The 25,035-nt window shown below is 37.3% G+C and overlaps 1 protein-coding gene across 1 annotated transcript in view; it reads left to right on the top strand.

Moving 5' to 3' along the window:
* Positions 1-835: 835 nt before the first annotated feature.
* The window catches only part of LOC127130480 (uncharacterized), a 60,803-nt gene continuing 36,603 nt past the window's right edge, over positions 836-25,035 (top strand). Inside the window, exons 1-4 of the mRNA XM_051059485.1 lie at positions 836-912; positions 1,030-1,212; positions 1,289-1,399; positions 1,472-1,521. Coding sequence (XP_050915442.1) covers positions 836-912; positions 1,030-1,212; positions 1,289-1,399; positions 1,472-1,521 — 421 coding nt within the window. The remainder of the gene's footprint in view (positions 913-1,029; positions 1,213-1,288; positions 1,400-1,471; positions 1,522-25,035) is intronic.

Raw genomic sequence — 25,035 nt, 5'->3', positions numbered from 1 at the left:
CAGAGGTAATTACATATAATTGTCTTAAATTGAACTATTTGCTTAAATTATGTATTTGACATATATACACATTAACGATTTCTTGTTATTATTGGTTTTAGGGCATTTCCCATTGTCAGCTGTATTTGTCGTCACCATACTATCGGATGGTTGGCAAGGGAAAAGTGCATAACGTTAGCGGAGCATTACTCCACACTAGAGAGCTCCCTGCTGGATGTTTGAAGGTATCAGTTGATATTGCAGTTGAGCCGAATGCAGCATTACCATATCCTAGCGATGATTCGGATGCAACAACGGTGCACGAAGCAGTAGGTTCGTTTGTTGCATGGCCGACAAACCTCATATGCGTAGGATATGAGGTATGCTTAAAACTTATGTTAACTTTAATGTGTATATTCAAAGTTTAAAATTTATGCTTAAAATTTTACTTACATATTTTCCTTGGTTATGTTAAATAGACTCCCACAAAATCCAAATCAAAAGATAATGCGATTCCACGGTATACCGAGTCCACGGTTTCAAGAAAAGAGGTAATATACAATTATATGACATATATTCATGGAAGTTGTTACATTCTTAATTTGATCTAACTATTTATATGACATGTAGCTTCAAGAAAATGAGGTTAGCAATGCCTCCGCACAACAAAAAAAGGAGGTTAGCAACGCCTCCGCACGGGTAAAAAGTTCTGGTGCTAAGAAGACCGTAGCTAGGAAAAAACTACCACCAAGTATAGGTCGTGCCTCAGGACATTTCTAGAGATGACCGATATACCGACCGGAGGTGTTCGGACCCTACATATGGAGGTAGGGATTTTGGCTTTGATTACGACCAAATGATTGGTAATGAAGACTTCATGCAAGTTTTTAGTCATGAAGAAATCGGCGTCAACGTTGTCAATACATATATTAGGTAAATCCGGTCTACTTTGTTTTATTAATTAAACAACTTATGTTAATGATGTTTACTTTATGTTAATCCGGTTTACTTTATGTTTCAAAAGAGGTGTTAATGATGTTTTTATATTAGGTTTTTGTATGACAAATTGATGCGCCCCAATGGTTTGGACGTGTCATTCGGATTCTTAGCACCCGCGACCGTCAACTTAGTTTTAATCTTAAATAGACCGGATACCGTGACGGAGTACGTTCTTCGGATCCTCATGGACAATAAAGATGCGGAGAAGTTGTTTTTTATACCGTTTAATACCGGGTTAGCATTTCATTCTAAATTCATCTATTATAATTATTTTCCAAGTTACCATCTAACATTTGCCTAATCATTACAGTGGACATTGGTTGTTGCTCGCAATCAATCCTATCCGAGAAATTGTGTATTATCTTGACTCGTTAGGAAATGATTGGACAACATACCCGGATATGAAGGTCCTAATTGACACGTAAGTGAGAATGTTCAAAATTTTTCTTAGTTTATGTGAATTGTTCTAATTGCTTCATTTTTATTTTATTAGCGTCCTACAAGCTTTTCGGGCCCAACGAGTTATCCAAACCTCAAGGAGGGGCGCCAACTCCATTACATGGATTAAAGTGGCGGTATATTTTTAATTACCACATTTTTTATTATATTAGTGATGACACTTGATAAAACTTAGGATTTATAATCCATATTTTTTTTTCATATGTAGTGTCCTCAACAACGTAATCAAATAGATTGCGGGTATTTCATGTTGAGGTTTATGCGAGATACTCTTGCTTTGGGCCAATTAAAGATTCCCACCGATGTATGTATTTCTAACTTATGAGTTATTTTTATATTTACACATATCTCATATAATTAAATAGTTGGAATTAATTCAAAATATGTTATATTATTATGTAGTACTTTGAGGAATTCAAGTGTGCATTTTATACAAAGGATCAAGTGGACGAAATCAAAGAGGAGTGGTGTCAATTCATGTTAGAGCTCAATGTTTGTTCATAAATTTGTGTAATTAATGTGTACATTTGTAGTATATGTAATGACTTGTAAATGTGTACATAAATTTGTATATATTTTGATACATTTAAGGCAAAATTGGTTTGAATTGGTATATATATATATTTGTTAGCCAAAAATTGGTAAAAAAAGGCCAAAATGGCATATATAAATGTGATAATTGTCTGTCAAAATCTGGTTGAAAACAGGTAGAAATTCTGGTTTATAAACCTGGAAAAAATGTGGTTTAAAACAAAAGCTTCAAAAATTTTCGTATACCTTAGACAACGCTTTTGTAAAAAGCGCTGTCTAAGGGGGGGATTAGAAAGCGCTTTAGGCAAAAGCGCTGTCTAAGGGGGGGGGGGGGGGGGGGGGCTTAGACAGCGCTTTTTGAAAAGCGCTGTCTAAGGTATACCTAAAAAATTAAAATAGGAGGGTCTAAGAAACCGCTTTTGGCAAAAGCGCTGTCTAAAGGGGTGGGGCTTAGACAGCGCTTTTCAAAAGCGCTGTCTAAGGTATACCTAAAAAATTTAAAATAAGAGGGTCTTATAAAGCGCTTTTGGCCAAAGCGCTGTCTAGGGGGGGGGGGCTTAGACAGCGCTTTTAAGATTTAAAAAAGCGTTGTCTAAACCTTTAGCAGCGGAGGTTTAGACAGCGCTTTAAAGCGCTGTCTAAGGCTAAAAAAAGCGCTGTCTAAGGTCTTGTTTGTTGTAGTGGATACAATCACATAGTGCTTGGTGATCTCTCCCAACACAAACCCAATGAAATAGGGGTAAGGAGGATGCCAAGGTATGATCCCAATGCTAATGCTTATGATTAAATTGCATGAAGGATCTTAGGGTCAAAATTGGGGTCTTACAGTATTGTGTGGAAACTTGGCCTTTTTTCCTTCCTTTGGAAGATGTCTTGGTTCAAGGATTCATGCTTGTGAATAGAGGGTAGAGTGTTCTCCAAAGAATAACTTAATCAATTGAAAAGCAAAACTTCACTAACATCTAATCAACTAACAATTTGACTAACTTTTTTTAATTTCAAGCCATTTACCTTGTGTACTTTAAATTCAAGTCATTTACCATTTCATTTGCCATTTTACATATCATTTAACTTGTTTATGTTTATGTCATTTTCACTTTGCTCACTTGAGCCATATATTGTGATTGTATATATTTTTTTTGTCTTGTTTGTGTTTGTGGTCTTAGGACCTTAAAGTACATAATAAACAACATAAAACCCCTAAAAAATGTTGTGTGGACTGTTAGATTTGATCTGAGCCTTGGACTTAGAATTAGGAAACATTCCCTATGCAAAAGGATTTGGCCAATGCCAACATTTCTGAAACCAAGTTCTTGTGATTTTAACTTCCATATGATGCAAATATCGGGATCCACATGAGTTCATCTGCTACATGATTTTGATGGAAATGTTATTTTGAACTTGCGTCTAATGCCTTCTTCTGAGCCATTCAAGGAGTATGTCATCTGATACAGGGGAAGATCAAGAAGAAGACTATGAAGTTGCTTGCTTGGATGTGGCTATCTTTATTTGATACCTTGCTCTTCATCTTGCTACTTGTTTATTGATATTGCTTTATTCTAAAGTCCAAAGGAAAAGTGGGTTTTTATATGACATTCTTGTCTATTGGGTTGCATCCCATTGGTCAGATCTTTTCAACTCTTAACTTTTAAATTTTATGCTTAGGATTAGTGTCTTCATCTCCTCCCATTTCTTAAATTTTAAATCTCTCTCCCTTTTCAAAATCTTCTTTGCTTGTGATTTCTAAACTTAGACCTTATTGAAAATTAGAAACCTTGGCCTTATGCCATTGCATTTTTACACCTTTTTCTTAATCAAACTTGTAAATGAACTTAACCATATTTGGTTTAAAATTTCAAAAGACAAAAAGAACTAACACTCATTCAAACTTTGTTAGGCCATTTGTGCCTCTTTTAAATTTAAACTTTTATTAAAAACAATCCATTCATTTTGAAATTGATACCACGAACTACGAGGTTTTGATCCCTCATTTTTATGTTGGTACATAGGCACAAGTCCGAAGGTCTTGTCAAACACAAAAATATAACTAATGAATTCTTTTCTCATCCCCACACTCTATTTTTTGCAAACATCTTTTATACCAAAACACATACACACGTAAAGAAGGGCTCCCTAGGAGTACCTATGACACTTTGGGTGCTAACACCTTCCCTCTATGTAACCAACCCCCTTACCTGTAATCTCTGGCATTTTATTAGTTTTGATTTGAAAACTTCTTATCTTTGGGTTTTGTTCGTACTTTTCCCTTTTCCTTTGGAAATAATAAAAGTGCGGTGGCGACTCTGGTTTTATTGATGTTAAGTTTATCCATAGCTTAATGGTCATGAATTTATCGCTACAGAAATTAAGTGGCGACTCTGCTGGGGAGTAGTCCTCAGTGGGTTTAGCCTACTTTGTTATGTGTATATATTTGTATGTATGATGTTTGTATATTTGTTTGTGTGATATGATCTGCTTGTGGTGCTTGGTGATCTCTGAGTGGTGAGATAATTTCTAATCCGAACTTTAGTGAAACTAAGATAGGAGGATGGTATAGTCATGTTCGACTTATGTGGAGTAGTTCTTAACAAGTTGGCTTGAGACCCATCTACTCGGTGGAGACCCTTTTGGGTCTATTTATGTCACACAAGTTATTTGTGGTTAGGCATTACTTTCTCTGATTTGGGGTCTGAGAAGCTGAGGACCGTAGAACATTTAACCCGACTTGACCTATTTAGGACGTAGTGCGGAGACTGTTCAAGTGTAGACTTGATAATAGTTGTTACGAGATACTACACTCAGACGAGTTTATCTTGAGAATATTATGGGTTGATGAGTTAGTCATCCTAACCTATAATATCTGATAGATGGAATTAAGACTCTTGGAACTTTTTAGAACATGATCTACAAGTTTTTATCCTTATTACACTCCTTTGGGATGCTTCTTAACCTAACTCGATGCTCGTGACTCACAATAAACCCTTAATTCTTGGTTGATCCAATCAAGTCTTGTCAATATCAATGGAACTTGGGTGTTGATAAGTGAAAACCATAATCCACCAAAATGGATGATTGATCTTGACAATGACTTTATTCATCCCTTGACCTTTATTTATTTGCCTTGTGTGTGATCCCTTATTTGTTATTATTGCATTCATGCATTCATGCACATCATAACATTCATCACACGAAAAATGACTTCAAGGAACTGAGGTTTTATTTGCAAATATTTTCAGACCATGGATTATGGATGAAGGAACATTAAGAAGTACAGTTTCAGATGTCCCGATTTGAAAGAGCTAAGGAAACTATCATCTTTTGTATTAGATCCCTTGGACTTCAAGCAACGTTATGGGAAGCTTCTATATGTGTTATCTGCTGATGTGGTTGAAGGACTCTTGAGTGTGTTGGTTCAGTTTTATGATCCTCTCTACCGTTGCTTCACTTTTCCCGATTATCAACTTATGCCTACATTGGAGGAGTATGCCCATCTCTTGGGAATACCTATTTCTAACAAGGTAACTTTTAGTTAATTGGAGGAGATCCCCAGATCCCATCTTATAGTTGAAGCTCTTCATTTGAAGAAGTCTGAGGTTGAGGCTCATTAGGTGAAGAAAGGAGGATTGTTTGGGTTGACTTCTGAGGTTCTTATTGGGAAAGCTAATGCGTTTCGAAGCCATATTTGTGTTCCTCATCTATGGTTTGGCTTTGTTCCCTAACATTGACAGTTTTGTTGATGTTAACGCCATTAGAATCTTCTTGATTAGGAATCATATGCCTACTCTTTTGGGTGATATGTATTTCTCTTTACATCTAAGGAATTCTAAAGGTGGTGGAACTATTATGTGATGTGTTCCTCTTCTGTACAAGTGGTTTATTTCGCACTTGCCTCAGACGCCTGCTTTTGTGGAGAACAAACAATGTATATGTTGGTCTCAGAGACTTATGTCTCTCACTAATGATGATAGAGTTTGGTATGACTCCGTATTGAGTAGCTTGGATATTATTGATAGTTGTGGTGAATTCTCTAATGTGCCTCTCATTGGTACACAATGAGGAATCAACTACAACCCTGTTTTGGGTCGTTATCAACTTGGGTTCCCCTTGAGAGACAAACCTAATAACACTCAGTTAGAAGGTCTTTTCTATCAAGAGGGTAAAGATCCCCAACATTTGAAACAAAAGATGGTACATGCTTGGCATAATGTGCATAGGAAATGAAGATCCGATCTTGGTCTGTGCAACTGTGTAACTTTGGAAGCTTACACTACTTGGGTGAAGAAAAGAGCTTTGGAGTTGAAGATGTTGTATGCTTGTGAGAGACCTATGTCAATGGTTGTGGTTAAGCCATTAACTCTCCCTAACCAGGATATAGAGGAGTTGGAAGACGCACTTTCCAAAATGAAACAAGAGAAGGATATGTGGGAAGAGTGATTCAATGCTTTGAGCTGAAAGCATGAAGAGTTGTAGCTTGAGTCTAAGGACAAGGATACACTTACTGAACTTCTTGAAGACCGAGCAGTGAAGAGACAGAGAGAGCCAGAGGGTCCATCTTACTCTAGTATGCCTCATCCTTCTGGTGCTTGGAAGAAGATTGTTGACTAGCTTGTCCTCGAGAAGGCTCAGATGAAGACTTCTTTGAGTCCGAGATTCGACGCATCCGAAGGAAGTACGCGCTTGCAACCAGATCATATGACACTGTTGTTAGGGGATCCTTAGGATGATTAGTTTCCTTTTCTCTTGTAATTATACTTTGGTTTCTGAAATTGTACTCAGTGTAATCCTTCCAAAATATATATGAATAAAAGAGATTTTTTCTGGTCAAATCAAATTGTTACTGTTATTTAATATTTGAAAATATAACTTTGTATGTTCCTTGAAATTGAAAAAAATAAACAAAATATTGCATTCCATGCATCATTTGCATAAATAGGTTTCTTCTGCCAGATGTTTTATCGATTATTCTTTCGTGCTTCAGCCAAGCTGACTCACCGATACAACACTCGCGTCAATCAACCGAGAATCATGGAACATTTGGAGCAAGAGAACCAAGAGTTGAAAGATGAGATTGCTTGTCTAACTTCTATGATGGAGTCTGTTCTTGCTGCTCAGAATCAGCCTTCTCCAACTCCTGCAACTCCTTTTCCTCAGAGGACTATCATCTCATAGGTTGCTACTTCAACCGTGCATATTGCTGCTACTCAATCTGGTATGACTATGCTTGTCGAATTCCCATGGGGAATGCCACCGAATTTCGTTCCTGAATGGTTTGCGCCTACTTTTGCTTCCATGCTGGCATCCAGCCCGGTCATGTCTGTTCCTCCTCCAGTTGTTCACACTCTGCCTCGTGTTGAGGACACCATCTATCATTTTGAGGTGTCTGAGGGCCCTGATGTTTATAAGAAGATGGATGAGATGAAGGATCAGTTCCTTGAGTTGCGAAAGGAATTGAAGACCTTGAGAGGAAAAGATTTGTTTGGTAAGAGTGCTGCTGAACTTTGCTTAGTGTCAAATGTGAAGATCCCGATGAAGTTCAAAGTCCCTGACTTTGAAAAGTATAAGGGAAATACTTGTCCACTTAGCCATCTCATCATGTATTCCAGGAAAATGTTAATGTAAACTGATAATGATCAGTTATTAATTCACTACTTCCAAGATAGTCTGACTGGTGCCGCTTTGAGGTGGTACATGGGGCTAGATAGTGTGAGTGTTCGCACGTTCAACGATTTGGGTGAAGCTTTTATGAAGTAGTATAAGTACAACATGGACATGGGGCCTGATAGAGACCAGTTGAGGTCTATGTCTCAGAAGGACAAAGAGACATTCAAAGAGTATGCCCAGAGGTGGAGAGAGCTTGTTACTCAGATCAATCCTCCATCGGAAGAGAGGAGATAACGAAGATTTTTCTGAAGACCCTGAGTTCGTTTTATTACGAGCACATGATTGCTAGTGCCCCCAGTGATTTTACTGAAACGGTAAACATGGGGATGAGGTTGCAAGAAGGAGTCCGAGAGGGACGTCTGTCTAAGGAAGAGGTGTCATCAAGCAAGAAGTATGTGAGCAGTTTCGCTAGAAAGAAGGAAGGTGGAACCAATGCAGTATCAGTGGAGAGGCAGAGGAGGCCTCATGTTAAAAGAAATTCGCAACCGCGTCAGCATCATCACCAGGTTTCATCAGTTATTCTAGTATTTTCTAACAATCAATCAATGTCAGTTCAACAACAACGTCAACAACAGCCGCAACAAAGGACAAACAACAACAACAACAATAATCAACAACAACAGAATTTCAAGAGGAAGAAGGTCTCTTTTGACCTTATTCATATGACGTACTCCGAGCTCCATCCGCCTTTGGTTCTCAAGAACCTACTTCATCCAAGAAATCCGCCTCAAATTCCATAACCACTTCTGTAGCGGTAAATTCATGACCCATAAGCTATGGATAAACTTAACGTTAACAAAACCAGAGTCGCCACCGCGCTTTTATTGTGTCCAAGGGAAAAGGGAAAAGTACGAACAAAACCCAAAGATAAGAAGTTTTCAAAATCAAAACTAATAAAATGTCAGAGATTACAGGTAAGGGGTTGGTTACACAGAGGGAAGGTGTTAGCACCCAAAGTGTCATAGGTACTCCTAGGGAGCCCTTTTTGTGTGTACATGTGTTTTGGTATGAAAAGATGTTTATAACAAATAGAGTGTGGGGATGAGAAAAGAATTCATTAATTATATTTTTGTGTTTGACAAGACCTTCGCACTTGTGCCTAGGTACCAACATAAAAATGAGGGATCAAAACCTCGTACTTTGTGGTATCAATTTCAAAATGAGTGAATTGATTTTAACAAAAATTTAAGTTTAAAAGAGGCACATAAGGCCTAAAAGAGTTTGAATGAGTGTTAGTTTTTTTGTCTTTTGAAATTTTAAGTCAATATGGTTAAGTTCATTTACATGTTTGATTAAGAAAAGAGTATAAAAATGCAATGGCATAAGGCCTAGGTTTCTAATTTGCAATAAAGAGTCTAAGTTTGAAATCACAAGCAAAGAAGGTTTTTGAAAAGAGGGAGTGATTTGAAACTTGAGAAGTGGGGGGAGATGAAGAGATTAATCCTAAGCAAAACTTTAAAAGTTAAGAGTTGAAAAGATCTGACTAATGGGATGCAATCCAATAGACAAGAATGTCATATAGAAACCCAATTTTCCCTTGGACTTTAGAATCAACAAATAACAATACACACATAGCAAGATGAAGAGCAAGGAATCAAATAAAGATAGCCACATCCAAGCAAGCAACTCCATAATCTTCTTCATAATCTCTCATGCATCAGATGACATACTCCTTGAATGGCTCAGAATAAGGCATTAGATACAGGTTCAAAGTAACAACTTTATCAAGACCATGTAGAAGATGAACTCAAATGGATCTCAACACTTGCATCAGATGGAAATTTAATTCACAAGCACTTGGTTTCAGAAAAGTTGGCATTGGCCAAGTCCTTTTGCATTGGGAATGTTGCCTAATTCTAAGTCCAAGTCTCGGATCAAATCCAACAGTCCACACAAATATTTTTTAAGAGTTTTTGTTGTCATTATGTATATTAAGGTCAAAAGATCACAAACACAAACAAAATACACAAACAAGTATATACTATCACAGTATATGGCTCAAATGAGCAATGTGAAAATGGCATTAAAAGTAAATGGCTTGAAATTAAAAGTTAGTCAAATGTTAGTTGATTAGAAGTTAGTATTGTTTTTGCTTTTCAATTATTTAAGCCATTCTTTGGAGAACACTTAACCCTCTATTCACAAGCATGGATCCTTGAACCAAGACATCTTCCAAAGGAAGGAAAAAAGGCCAAGTTTCCACACAATGCCATGAAAGGGGGGAGACTTACAATCTCACTTACTAGAATGTTATACTTTTGGGTGAAAATTTAGCGCTATGTTAAGTAATCGTAATTGGACTTATGTAGAAGTCACAACTATCTGAGACCGGGAAATAGAAATTTTAGTGTTAATGCATGTTAGAGATATGGTATAATGAACCATACTCCTAAAACATACCACACTTAAAAGAAAATGGCAAAAGGGTGGACCTAATCTCATCCATACTTGTATTGGTTTATCAACCAATTAGCCTTAGGATGTAGAGATATCATAGGTCAATGGAATGAATGGGATAGAATGGGATTGAAGATGAAGAGGGAGGGGAAACGAGACAAACACAAATTGGTCATGGGAGGACTTTTATCAAATTAAAATCATTCATTCATTTTGGGAGATGAAATGTACATTTCATCAATCCCCTAAATCCAATGATTTTAATCCAACAAAGACAAATCAACCATGACCAAGGCCCAACAATAATAGTCAAACTCAACAAGTCAAAGGAAATAGCTCAACACAATTTATTCACAATTAAATAATTAAAAATCAATTAAAATGCATTAAATTAAATTATGGTTGATCAAAAAACCTAAAACCTCTTTAGAAGACCAAATAAATGGCCAAGAGATTTATCATAGGTCAAACAAGGTCAAAGGACCTAGGAGAAAAAATTTCATTATTTTTGGAAACTTAAAACTATTTTTAAACAATTAAAAATATGCACAAATATAATTATATCATGAAAAATATTAACATTGATCCAAAAAATTATTTTAATTCATAAAATGAAAGAGAAAAATATTTGAAATTTTTTGGTGAAAGTCCCATATTTTTTGGATCAATATTAAAATTAATATGAATTAATGAAAATAAGGAAATTAAAATGAAAATCAGAAATTACAAAAAAACGTGGACCACTTGACCTCCCTCATTAATTGAGGTGGTAGATCAAGTGGATCAGAGCGCGTTATCCATGTGTTCCCTAGTCAAATGTCCCACACGTGTGGTAATCACTTTGGACGCTCAAGATTAAAATAATTTAAATGGATCATATGGTTCAGAAGGATGTCACCATATCACCGGAGCCAGAACTCCGGTCTTCTTCTCTGTTGGACCTCACCGGACTGGTCCACCCTTAACCATCACCAATATGAAAAAGGAGGACATGAATTTAAAGAAAAAATGCTCAGGAGCTCAAATTTGGCCTCAATTTTGTCTAACTCCAAGTATATAGAAAGATACAGGGAGTTGAATTTTGAGGATCATGATCTGAGTTGCTTCGATTTGACCTCTAAGCAACTCAATCTTGTTGCCTACATTGGTAGGACTTCAGACAACCAAAAATCAACAATAATATTAGATAATTGAGTGAGAATCGAAAAGATGAAAAATTCTGAAAATCACCTTCAATGTAGCTTCAGATTAGCACGATCTTGCTCTCAATTACGCTTGGCCTTGCTTCAGATGCTTAATGGAGTGGAAATGGATTAAAGATAAGGAAGGACTCTTGGAGTTTCAATCTCAAAAATAGTGAGAGATTTAAACTCGATTTTCAAAGAAAATCTTCAAGCTTATCCTTTGAATGTGAGGGTTTAGGGTTGCTAATTCAAAGCTTGCGCGCCAGGATCCTTAATTCTGAGCAAGAGGACTTATATTTATAGCCAAGGAGATTGATAATTGCACACTTCCATTTTTGGCCAAAGTTGGAAATCTCACTTGCATGCTTGCATGGGCGTGTGATAGGCCCATCAAATGATGCACTTAGGTCCAAAATTGTGTGTAAGCAATGCTGAAATCATATGGAAGGGCCATGCAATCATATATGAAAAGTGGAACTTCAAATCTTCCAAATGGTCCTTCAACTTTAAGCCATCCGCAAGTCATTCATACTTTGTCCAAATGAGATGAATTTGGAGTTTTTGGAAAGGTTAGATCAAGAGGAACAACTTTCATGTTAGACACTTTTTCATTTTAAGCTTGGATCATGATGAATTTTGAGGTGGAAGTTTGGAAAATCAAACATATCAAAAAAAATCTAAGTATCTAGCCATATGTTCACTTCTTCCACCTTGAGTGACTTTTTCTATGGACTTCAAATGAGGAAATTTCCTTCATCAAAGTTGTATATCTTCCAAATCCCTTCAATTTGGTCACACATTTGACCTCTTTTGGATTTAGCATGAAGGAGTTATGCATTTTAGAAGTTGAGGAAAATCACTTGTACAATGGTATTGGCCCAAAATGACCTATAATGTTTCCCTTTATCACATGTATTTACAAGTTGAATTTGCACTTCCTCCAAACATAAAAGTTGAAGTAGGCACCTTTAATTTGATCATGCAACTTGAATGGATTTCATATCATAAACATTGAGCAAGTTATGGTCTTGGGAAGTTGACCTCCAAATTAGGGTTTAGACAAAATGACCTATAATCTTTCACCATAAAAAATGACTTTCCAAGAAAAACTAGATCTTGACCTCAACATGAAAGTTGTTTGGAATGTCATTTAGAGTAACGTTTATCTTAGAATAATTTTCATATGACAAAAATTATAGGAGATAGGGTCTAGGGAACCCCAGTTTTGACCAGTTGAATTCCTCTAGCCAACCACCATGAACCAACTTGCTAGCTTGACCTTCTCTTAACATTTGGGACTCATGGAGGATCATATATGCATGAGATGATGAAATGTGAAGTATCCCTTGAAATATTTGACCAATTGGTGAAGAAACTTGTCGAAGAAGTCACATAAGATACCCAGATGAATTAGGGTTTCCAAGGCAAACCAACTCCAAATTCTTGATGATTTCTTTATCAAAATAACATGTGAAGATCATGGGGATCCATATATGATACTTAGAGCCTTAGTAAACCATTTATTGATGGAACTCCTTGCAATGAGGGTCTTAAACCCTATATATGAGCTTGATAGAGCATAGGTGAGCATGTGCACTACCTACAAAAGAGTTAAGTTATACAATGACATATTTTTGGTATTTTGGTTAGTAAACAAAGAAAAAAGGAAGTATGATACAATCAAATGTGCTTGGTGATCTATCACATTGCAAACCTAATGAATAAGGGGTAAGGAGGATGCCAAGGTGTGATACGAATGCTAATGCATATGATGAGAATATCATGAGGGATCTTAGGGTCAAAATTGGGGTCTTACAGCTGCCCCTATTTAAGGACGTTCTAGCTGAGGAGATGAAGGTTAAAATCTTCGCATCGACTCAGTAGAATGGACTTAAATAACAACATATAGAAATAAATTTTGGTCCCTAAGATACCTCATGATGCATATGATTGAATGTTAAAATAATCTTCGTGGGGAAAATGTTGCCACAAAGGAAAAAATCCGGAGATACCGAAAATCCGCAGGAGTATAATGCATTCCATAAGGAAAACTCAGTGGGGAGACAGAGACTCTGGGGGGGGAAAGGTTGTGTGTAGACCAGGCTACGACTTTAAAAATTATTGGGGTCTCGAGGGATTCCATAAAAATAAATCAATGGAAAGACTCAACTGGGGAATAAAAGGAACATCTGCAGGGAAAACGGGTAGATCAGAACAAAGCTGAAATACTTGAACCAAACAGGAAATGGAGATTTCACTGAGGAAATACACGCTCAAACTCAACTGGGGAAGAAAATGATCTTCAACACAGGAGGAACAGAAGTAGATTATCCTCTACCGGTTACTGGGTAAGGGGATAACAAAATCTGACAGGGAGGACATCCATTACCGGTTAGGGTAAACATATCAAGGATGACTCGCTATGGGTAATATGAGGTGTATTCATTACCAGTTACTGGGTAAGAATAACTTGTTGGGGAAAAGCCAAATAGGGTTTACAACTACTGGCTACTGGGCAGAAGACCGCAAAGAAATAGAATATTCGTCACTGATTAATGTGAACATATCAAGGATAGACTCAAACGGAAAGAATATACGTCATCGGTTAAGATGAACATATCAAGGATAGACTCACCTAGGGACATTAGGAAGGATATCTGTCACCAGTTAAGATAAACATATCAAGGATAAACTGTCTGAAAAAAGGTAGGAATTATATCTATCGGATATTGGATAGAATACCGAAAAGAGAATATCCGTCACCGGTTAGGATGAACATATCAAGGATAAACTCTGAAGGGAAGCAGGATTTACAACTACCGGTTACTGGGCAGAAGACCGCAACAAAGAGGAAATCCATCACCGGTTAGGATGAACATATCAAGAATTAACTCTCTGGGGAAAGGAAATAGGGATTATAACTACCTTTTTACTGGGTAGAATACCAAAAAGAGAATATCCGACATCGGTTAGGATGAACATATCAAGGATAGACTTCTTGGGAAACGTGAAAACGAATCCGCTAGGGAGAAAATGGTTACTTTTGTCGGGTATTGGGCAAAAGTGAAATACTTGCAAATTGAGAAGAATGTTACCAGTTACTGGGTAATAGATTCTCAGGGGACCAAAAGCATCTATATAGGTAATATCTAGAAAGAAACGGTCAATCAAAGACTCAACCCAATGAACTCAGAGGGAGTGATTCCATCCAGATAATCAACTGGGGAGGAAACTGAAATAATGACCATCCACGAGGAAGTAACTCAGTGGGGATTGAGAAAGGTTAAATTCTTTCTACTTAAGGGGATAACACTCTACAATTTAAAGATGGCAGACATACCAAATCTGCATGGGGGGAAAGGATACCACCGTAGCATAGGATCAGAGAAACAATGGATCACAAAGTGCATGCAAATAATGAAATCTCTGAATGTATATGTATATGTATATATGATCATTATGATGACAAAATGATCATAAAGGATACAAATGTCACTGGTCTGAATCATCGATACAATTCTCAGTTAATCCTTACAGGAGGGAAGCATCTGCGGGAGAGAATCGTCCACCTCAGAGGCTTAAATCTGGCTGGGGAGAAGGAAAAGGTTTACCAAAAACCTGCACTATCAACTCCGCGGGGGAATTTTAGGTCAACACCATATCAAATGGGAGACAACCTTACAGAGGATCGAAAATACTGCTCAATAGTCGGGGCTAACAGAGGTTAGGGATAACTCAAATGGCGATTTACGGGGAAACAAAATGTGTTGAATCTATGCAACTTACGGCAATAATGCGCCTACAACTCGAGGGAGGCAATTACGAACTCAGTTGGGGAAACCAACAAAACTCAGCTGGAGATGTTGAAATGTTGTTGGCGGAGAAACAGAGATCACACCAACTGCTTGGGGAAAACTAACAATGTTTCGCATTTTAGGGATTACCTGTCCTTAGACCGCTGTGGACATCCTTTAATGAAATCAATTGCTCTTTAAAAAGTAATTGCTTTTATTATTTAAAAAAACATGATTTGTTATTTTAAAACTTTAGTTTCAAAATGATCACAATAAAATTTAATTCCATTTAGCTGAATAAATAAGAGTATAAACAATTGGATAAAAAGCTCAACTTTATTTAATAGGATGGTAGTTTGTAAATGACAAGACTCCACAAACCTTTACAAAAGTTGAAAAATGGTAATTTACATGGAAAAGGGCTACATTGAATACAATGATCACTAATTCTTCTACCGCCTTCAATATCCACTATGCTTTTGGCTTTGGCTGAAGATGAATTAGAACCAAACATTGTGCTCAAGAAAGTCTTCAGGAATGGAGATCAACAGGGTACTCAATTTATCGGGATAATTTTTCTGTTTTATGTCTCTAACTTTTGTCTAGATCGCCCTTTCATGTTTTTAATCCACCGAGACGCTCATTTTTGCCTAAGTCGCCCTTTCGGGTTTTCAACTTAGTGAGTTGTTCTTTTCTTTTTAGGAGAAGTATTTCTTGACTGCATCGGCATTCACGGGATGCATGAAATCTTCACCATCCATAGTTGTAAGAATCAAAGTGTTGCCTGAAAAGGCTCTCTTAATAACATATGAGCCTTCATAATTAGGAGTCCATTTGCCCCTAGAATCTGGTTTGAAGGACAAAATCTTCTTGAGCACTAGGTCATCTTCTCTAAACATACGAGGCTTGACCTTCTTATCAAAAGCTTTCTTGATTCTTTGCTGATATAACTGACCATGACACATGGCAGTTAGCCTCTTCTCTTCAATTAATCTCAACTGGTCAAACCTGGTCTAACACCATTAGCTTCTGTCAACTTGGCTTCCACCAGCACACATAATGATGGGATCTCAACCTCTACTTGGAGCACAACTTCCATACCATAGGCAAGTGAGAAAGGGGTTGACCCTATTGAAGTACGGATGGATCTGCAGTACCCATGCAAAGCAAATGGGAGCATCTCATTCCAATCTTTGTACGTCACAACCATTTTCTAAATGATCTTCTTGATGTTTTTGTTTGCAGCTTCAACAACCCCATTCATCTTAGGTTTATAGGGAGAAGAATTATGATGTGAAATCTTGAAGTCTTTGCAAAGAGCTTCCACTATATTATTGTTCAAGTTCGACCCATTATCAGTAATGATCTTACTTGGTACACCATTGTAAGACCCCAATTTTGTCCCTAAGATCCCTCATGGCATCATAGCATTGCATTGCATAGCCTCAAGGATCATTGAGCATCTTGGCTTCCTTTACCTTTGGGTGGAACCTCCTTGTGAGTGGTTTGAGATCACCAGGCATGCTTGTATTGTATATCATTGCTTTTCTTGTTTTGTTTACTAACCAAAAGCACAAAAATATGTCATTTACTTTTTTTTTGTAGTTTAAGCAATCATAGGTCAAGCACTTCAAGAGCATCCTTTGTGTAAGAGCTGAGATATTTTCCTTGGTATAAGGACCACATGATCATTCCAAAGAGCTTACATGAGCTAGGGTTCTATTTTGGAACAATTTCATCAAAAGATAAAGGCCCAAGTTCATCAATACATTTCATGGTCATCTGAGGACCAAAAAGTCAACTGTGCAGTCAACTGAGGGCTTTGAGGTGGGGAAATGATTTGAAACACCTCATTCATGTTCAAATGAAGTCTATTTGTCATTTCAAACATCTATCTTGAAGATTTTGAAGTCATGGCAAAAGTTTCCAAAAATGGAAAGTGACATGTAATTTCAAGTTTCCAAAAATGGCAAGTTTCTGGTCCACATTCAACTTGACTTATCAACATCAAATAAGTTTCAAATGGATTTTTGGTGAACATGAAAGTTGTAGATCTTCGTCTCCCCTTTTCAAAGAGTCCTATTTCATGTCCATATGATGAATGGTTGAGAAGTTATGGCCAAATGATCACAAGGTGTACATGGAAGTTCAAAGTGACATAACTTTTGATACAAAACTCCAATTTGGTCCATTCTTTTTGTAAAATACTCCTCATGACCAATACTTCTCAAAACAAGCCTTTCCATGCATGGAAAAAGTGTGTATGATCATCATTTCACATGTGTTCATTTTGGAGGGAAATTCCATAATTCAAAATTGGCTTGTGATACAAGCAAAATGACACTTCCATGATGACCATTGGATGATTTTAAGTAAATTTGAAGCTTAGCATAGAAAAGATCACGTGTAGCATGTGCATGGGACCTTCATTTGCATTTTTGCACTTTGCCTTATTTTTCCCTAATCATGTTTAACCAAGGCTTAATTGGATTAGCAACATCATTAGCACACCATATAAAAGCCAAACCCTAATCTCATTCACAGAATAACAGAATTTCAGATCCAAATTTTCATTTCCCTCCATTTTTCTCTCTCTTCGAAATTCAATTTTCTTCACACAAACACCAAATCTCTTTGCATATTCTTGCTCCTGGTGTAATTCTGAGCAAGAATCATCATCTAGATTGGACGATTGAGTTGGATTTCAAGCAGGTCGAGTGCATGAACATGTTCATGGATTTCTGAAATTGAAGTGAATCTAGGTGGTTTCAACTGATAAGTCTTGCACAAAGCTTCAACAGAAGCATAGAGGAGTAGATTTGGAACTTTGGAGAGCTTGATCACACGAATTCAAAAGCTTCAAGTTCAAGGTGACTTCAAATCGATCCTCTCCTTTTGCTATTTTCTTGTTATAATTGTGTAGATCTCACTTAGTAGAGCATGCTGATATGTTTAGATCTTGATTTGGCTTAGAATTGAGGTTGTATGATGAAATGTAAGTTTTGTGCATGAATATGTTTTCATTCGATCCGTGAAACCTAGCATGAATTAGGATGTATGAACATGATATTTGGATTCCTTGTTGCAAGAGCTTTCGAATGGTACCGGTTTCATTCATTTCTGGAAAAAAAATTGTTAGCTCCACCGTGGATGTGGCCGGAGAAGATGACCGAAGAGTAGCTCCGCCGTCTGCAACTTTTTAGGGTTTTGGTCCTACGTGATGGCCTCGTGTACGCCATGTAATGCCTGCGTGTATGTTCCATTGGTCCTGAATGCTTTGACCGTGCCATATGTATGATTGACTAATGAGTGTGCTGCCATGTAATAAATGAAATGCATCGTTTCAATTTTTGCCTTGCTGGATGCTGATGTATGCGCTTGCTTGTCTCTTTGATTGGTTATCATTCCATTGACCTTGCCATGTGTATGTTGGACTTGTTGAGTGTGTTGCTGATGTATTTTAATAAAACTGTGCGTTTTAGCATTCAAATTTGGACCGCTTGATCTGATTTTCGCGCTTCATCCAATGGCCATGATTAATTCTGGTTAATTTCAAATAATTGTTTTCCCTCCATTTCTTTTTAATATTTCATATTATTTTGTTCATCTTTAAAAAATCATTAAAAATTGAAAAATGCTCCAAATTGACTCCAATTTTTTTCATAGCTTTGTCTTAATGTTTAGTTGTTTTTTATATTATTTTCATGATTTTTTGATGTCTTATTTTTTTATTGTAAATTTTTTATTGGACATTGTGCTATTTTGACATGTTGTGTTCAATGACTTGTGAAATGCTATGTATTGATCCAATTGATCTGAATTTTTGCATGCTTGATCTTCACTCATGATATGATTTTTTGAGCACTGGTTTGAATTTTTTCTCCTATGCTATCATTGTTTTTGACACATGAAGATGTATGTGACAATTTGTGTCACATTTTTTACCTTGCATTTGTGCATTTTTGTTCACCTATCATTTGAACTCTTATGGACTTGATATTTTGCACATTGTTTGTTCATAACATGAGTAGCTTGCATAAAAAATTTCATAGCCATTGCTTGCTTTTCTGTTTTGATTTGGATTTTCTAATTTGGAAGTTCACTTTGTGCATATTTGCTTGCCTTTGCTTTACATTGATCATTTGAGCTACTTCCCTTGTGAATTGATGTTGGTCCTTTTGAGGACATTTTGTTGTTTGTTTGAATGTGTATTATGTGAAAGATTGAGTTCTGTTTTGATCATTTGATTTGGTTTTGAACTTAGTCTTTGTACTAGTGTTTTGTACATGAACTAACCTTGACTTGTGTTTCAGGTTTGGACACTTAGCATTAATGGTTGAGTTGCCCACCTTTTGAGATGCAAATTGGATTGTGTTCTGACTTCTTTGTGTTTTGTAGGGATTTAAGTTGATGTTTTGAGCATATTGCCTCATTTGATTGCTTGACCATTGTACATTGAGTTGTGTAATAGTTGAATGGTTTCACTGTTTGTTTTCTGACTGGTTGTCTGAGATACTAACTGTTTAGCTTTTGTACAGGTACATTAGTTGCTTGCTTTTAGCTCTTGCTTGAGCTTTGGATTGTGGTTGATACACCACTTAGGTAGTTATCCTCTTACTCCATGTAGTCTGGAAGTCCTGTCACCTTTTTGGCAGGCATTTTGCTGGCAAGTCCTCCTGAAGAGGCTTTGTTTGTGTTTATTTACAATTGTGCCAATGACCTCCAAGTTGAGGCATGTTCTACTTGATAAGTCCTCCTAAGTGAAGAGGCAATTGACGGATAGAAGGGATTAGTAGTCAATCCCCCGTTATTTAGTGAGTCGTTCATTATGCTCGCACTACGTGCTGATGCTCCTGAACATGTACCCAAGATCTTTATCCAGTGTCTGTCAAGTGGAATAAGATCTCACTTTCTGGATCCCCACGCTTTCTTTATCATGAGCTCACCCAGGTCAGGGTTAAGAGCATGAGGTCTCATCCTCATTTCCATCTTTGATCAGCTTCACCCTAAATCTCAATGTTAGTGGTTAAGAGCTACAAACTACCCTTGTACAGTTTAGCTTGTTTGTCGAGGTTGATATGACCCCTCTTGACTAAAGCCTACCCTTGGTTTGAAGCCTCTTCTATGTATATAGTGTGTGATGATTGTTGGCTTGATTGCTTTTGGCATGTTTGCTTTTGCATGATTGCTTTTGATATTTGTTTGTTTTTATGGTTGGGAGTCAGATATAAGTCCATATATTGGCATTCTGTTTCCGTTTTGCCGGTTGGGAGTCGGATATAAGTCCATATATTGGCATTCTGTTTCCGTTTTGCTGTTAGGAGTCGGATATAAGTCCATATATTGGCATTCTGTTTCCGTTTTGTTGTTTGGAGTCAGATCTAAGTCCATATATTGGCATTCTGTTTCCGTTTTGTTGACAGGAGTCGGGTGTAAGTCCATATATTGGCATCTTGTTTCCTTTCATTTTAGGGTCTCTTTTGAGACTTGTTTGTTTGCTTTTGCCTTGTGCTTGTTTATTCCAAAGGAACTTACTTGGATCATCTCTATGATCTCAAGAAAGGAACTCCTAGTGTGGTTTCATTTCTTAACCCTCACCTTTTTGTTTCCTTCATTTCTCCATCCTAACCCAAACCAAAACCTTTTGTGCAAACATTTGACCTTGTTTTCAACATTAGAAACCTAAGCCTTAGGCTTTTGATTTTCAAACTTTCTTTTCATAACACTCATTGTGAATTGAATCTTTAAGTCAACTTTGACCATTTTTGTACATACTTCTAATTGGTTAATATAACCCACTCAAATGTCTCTTTTGTGGTTCCCATGTCCACTTCTTAATCAAATTTTTCATAACCTTTAGCTATTAGGTTTGAGTTATCTTTGTGGTAGATGTAATACTCACCTATGTCCTTAGTGAGTGGACAATAAGTCTTCCATGCTTATTATAGGGTTAACCCCTCACTAGCATGTCGAAGCTATCCTCACATGGTGGACTTGTGGTTTTTCAGGTTGAGTTTTCTCCCTTTGATAGCAAAAGACCTTAGGGCTTTTGGACCAATCAATCCACTCATTTGTTTTGAAATTTTTTACCCGAACTACGAGGTTTTGATCCTACTCTTTTTATAAGAGGGTACGTAGGCAATGGGTTTATCCATCCAAACACAAAATGTAAATAAACTTGTATATTCTTTTCTCATCTCTTCAATCATGTTTGCACAAATAAATTTTCATAAACAATAACCTTTGCAACAAGCGTGAAAAGGGCTCCCTAGGAGTACCTAGGATGCTTTGGGTGCCTAACACCTTCCCATTGCATAACCAACCCCCTTACCCAGATCTCTGTTTCTTTTACTAGTTTTGTTTGTAAAACTTTTAGGTTTTTGTTCGCTTTCTAACCTTTCCTTTGGATAAATAGAAGTGCGGTGGCGACTCGACTTTGTATGATTTACATTGGATTTAGTCAATATCTCCAATGGTAACGAATACACCGCTACAACCATAACGACATATAATCTGATTCTTGATAAACTTTACAACAACTTGCTTGGTTACATTCGCATATGATGCCTCTTCAACCCACTTTGTGAAGTAGTCAATAGCCACCAGAATGAAACGATGTTCGTTCAAAGCTTTGGGCTCAATCATGCCAATCATGTTAATTCCCCACATGGAGAAGGGCCATGGGGGAAAATGACGTTCAAAAGTGTCAGAGGAACATGAATCTTATCTGCGTAAATTTGACACTTGTGGCATTTCTTCACAAACTTGCAACAGTTAGATTCCATTGTCAGCCAATAGTAACCTGCTCTCAACATCTTCTTAGCCATAGCATGTCCATTGGAATGAGTACCAAAGGAACCTTCATGGACTTCAGTCATCAACATGCCTGCTTCGTGTCTATCCATGCATCTGAGCAAAACCATATCGAAATTTCTCTTGTATAGCACATCACCATTCAGGTAGAAGTTGTCAGCTAATCTCCTCAAAGTCTTCTTATCTTTCATAGATGCCCCAGATGGGTAAACCTGACTTTGGAGGAAACACTTGATATCAAAATACCATGGCTTCTCATCTTTGACTTCTTCAATAGTAAACACAAGAGATGGCCTATCAAGACGCATCAAGGTCAGATTAGGAACTTCATTCCAATACTTCACCATAATCATTCAAGCCAACATTGCAAGAGCATCTACCATCTGGTTTTCATCTCGAGGGATATGATGAAACTCAACCTTTGTAAAGAAAGTTGAAATCATCCTCGCATAATCTCTATATGGTATTAAACCGGGTTGATTCGTCTCCCAGTCACCTTTGATCTGATTTACAACCAAAGCAGAATCTCCGTAGACATCCAAATACTTGATTCTGAGGTCAATGGCTTCTTCAAGCCCCATAATACAGGCTTCATACTCAGCCATATTGTTTGTACACATGAAAGTCAATCTAGCTGTAAACGGAAAATGCGTGCCTTGAGGAGTAATAATCACTGCCCCAATGCCATTACCATATTGAATAACAGCTCCATCAAATACCATCCTCCAACGAGAACCAGGTCTAGGCCCTTCTTCAAGCAATGGTTCATCATATTCTTTCATCTTCAAGTACAAGATCTCTTCATCAGGAAAGTCATATTGTAATGACTGGTAATCTTCAATCAGTTGGTGAGCCAAATGGTCAGCCAAGACACTACCTTTAATCGCTTTTTGAGATTGGTATTCAATATCATACTCTAATAACAACATCTGCCAACGGGCGATCCTCCCAGTTAAAGCAGGCTTTTCAAAAATGTACTTGATTGGATCCATTTTGGATATTAACCAAGTTGTATGATTCAACATATATTTACGCAGACGCTTAGCAGCCAAAGCCAATGCACAACAATTCTTTTCTAGCATAGAATACCGAGTCTCACATTCGGTGAATTTCTTACTGAGGTAGTAAATAACATATTCTTTCTTTCCAGTTTCATCTTGCTGACCAAGAACACAACCCATACTCTCTTCAAGCACAGTCAGATACATGATCAATGGTCTTCCTTTAACAGGTGGAGACAGAATCGCAGTCTCAAGAAGATACTCTTTGATACTGTCAAAAGATTTTTGGCAATCCTCGGTCCAATCACAAATTGATCTTTCCGAAGAAGCTTGAATATAGGCGCATACGTGGCAGTCATATGCGAAATGAATCTTGAGATATAATTCAAGCGGACGAGAAAACCTCTGACTTGCTTCTCAATTTTCGGCGCAGGCATCTCTTGTATTGCTTTGACCTTGGCAGGATCAACATCAATACCCTTCTCGCTGATAATAAAACCCAATAACTTACCAGAACGAACACCAAATGTACACTTATTGGGATTCAAGCGGAGTTTATACTTCCTCAAATGCTGGAATAGCTTCAACAAATGCTCAACATGTTCTTCTTCATCACTGGATTTGGCAATCATATCACCAACATAGATTTCGATCTCTTTATGCATCATATCATGAAAAAGAGTAGTCATTGCTCTCTGGTAAGTTGCACCAGCATTCTTTAGACCGAAAGGCATCACTCTATAACATAATGTTCCCCAGAGTGTAATGAATATGGTCTTCTCCATATATTCGGGTGCCATTTTAATCTGATTATAACCGGAAAATTCATCCATAAATGAAAAGACTTTGAACTTAGCTGTATTGTCTACCAACATATCAATGCGTGGCAGAGGAAAATCATATTTCGGACTAGCTTTGTTTAAATCTCTATAATCAACACACATACAGACTTTTCCGTCCTTCTTAGGAACATGCACAATATTGGTCACCCACTGCGGATACTCAATGGTAACAAGGAAACCAGAATCAATTTGCTTTTGCACTTCTTCTTTGATTTTCAGTGTCATATCAGGATGAGTCCTCCTCAACTTTTGCTTGACTGGCGGGCATTTTAGCTTCAACAACAATCTATGCTCCACAATCTCAGAATCCAAACCAGACATGTCTTGATAGGACCAAGCAAACACATCTGAATACTCTTGAATAAGATCAATCAACCCCTTCTTAACCTCTGGACACAGTTGTGACCCAATCTTGACTTCCTTCATATCATCTTCAGAACCCAAGTTGACTAACTCAATCTTCTCTTCGAATGGTTGAATGGCTTCTTCCTCATGTTCAAGTAGATGAGACAATTCATCATACACATCTTCATCATTTTCCTCCTCAGCCTCAAACACAGGGAATTCAAAGTCTGGAGAAGGAGTAGGATCATTGTATTCAATGGGTTTAGAAACCAACCTGCATAATTATTTGATATTTTGATTTTAGAGAAGTGAATTGTGACCAAATATTATGCAGATGGACAATTATTATTTATTTATTTATGTTTTTTGTGATTACCATTTTTCAGAAAAGCAAAAAAAGTAAAAATAAAACATCAAAGATGTGGATGAATAGACTTGCATTTTATTAATGATCAATTTGAAAGATGCCAAACAATGTTCACTTATCCCTTAGGCATAGGAGAAGGATTTTCAAAAATAATAAAGAAATTACTTAGAGCGATGAACAATAACAGGAACGTCGACAGTGATCCAATTGTTGCAAGCTTTTCCATGCATCACAAAATTGGTGCAGTCTTCATCTTTATCTTCCTCAATCACTGCATCTGAGTGTTGTTCATTACCATGGATGAACCCTCCGCTACGGAAACTAGGTTGCACATCTTCAACTTTCACTGCAGATGACCCTTGCTGAAATCCCAAACCAGCACGATTCTTGTTCTCGGTGACCTCTATCATCTGGCCCCGCTGATCAGAACTGCCATCTTCAACAATTTTCTAAGCGTCTTTAAAAAAGGACATAGGTGCCCCAACTTTCTTCTCTTCAGCAATAGATAGAGCTTGGAACGGAGTTCCAATATCATTCTCAGCTTCAACATATGAGAAAGACGACAGGTGGCTTACCAACAAACCTTTCTCTCCACCCACAATGACGAGCATTCCATTCTTCACAAATTTCAATTTTTGATGCAGAGTTGACGTAACAGCTCAT

Source organism: Lathyrus oleraceus, chromosome 3, assembly GCF_024323335.1.
Source record: "Lathyrus oleraceus cultivar Zhongwan6 chromosome 3, CAAS_Psat_ZW6_1.0, whole genome shotgun sequence".
NCBI lineage: Eukaryota > Viridiplantae > Streptophyta > Magnoliopsida > Fabales > Fabaceae > Lathyrus > Lathyrus oleraceus.
This window is presented reverse-complemented; position numbering and strand designations above follow the sequence as displayed.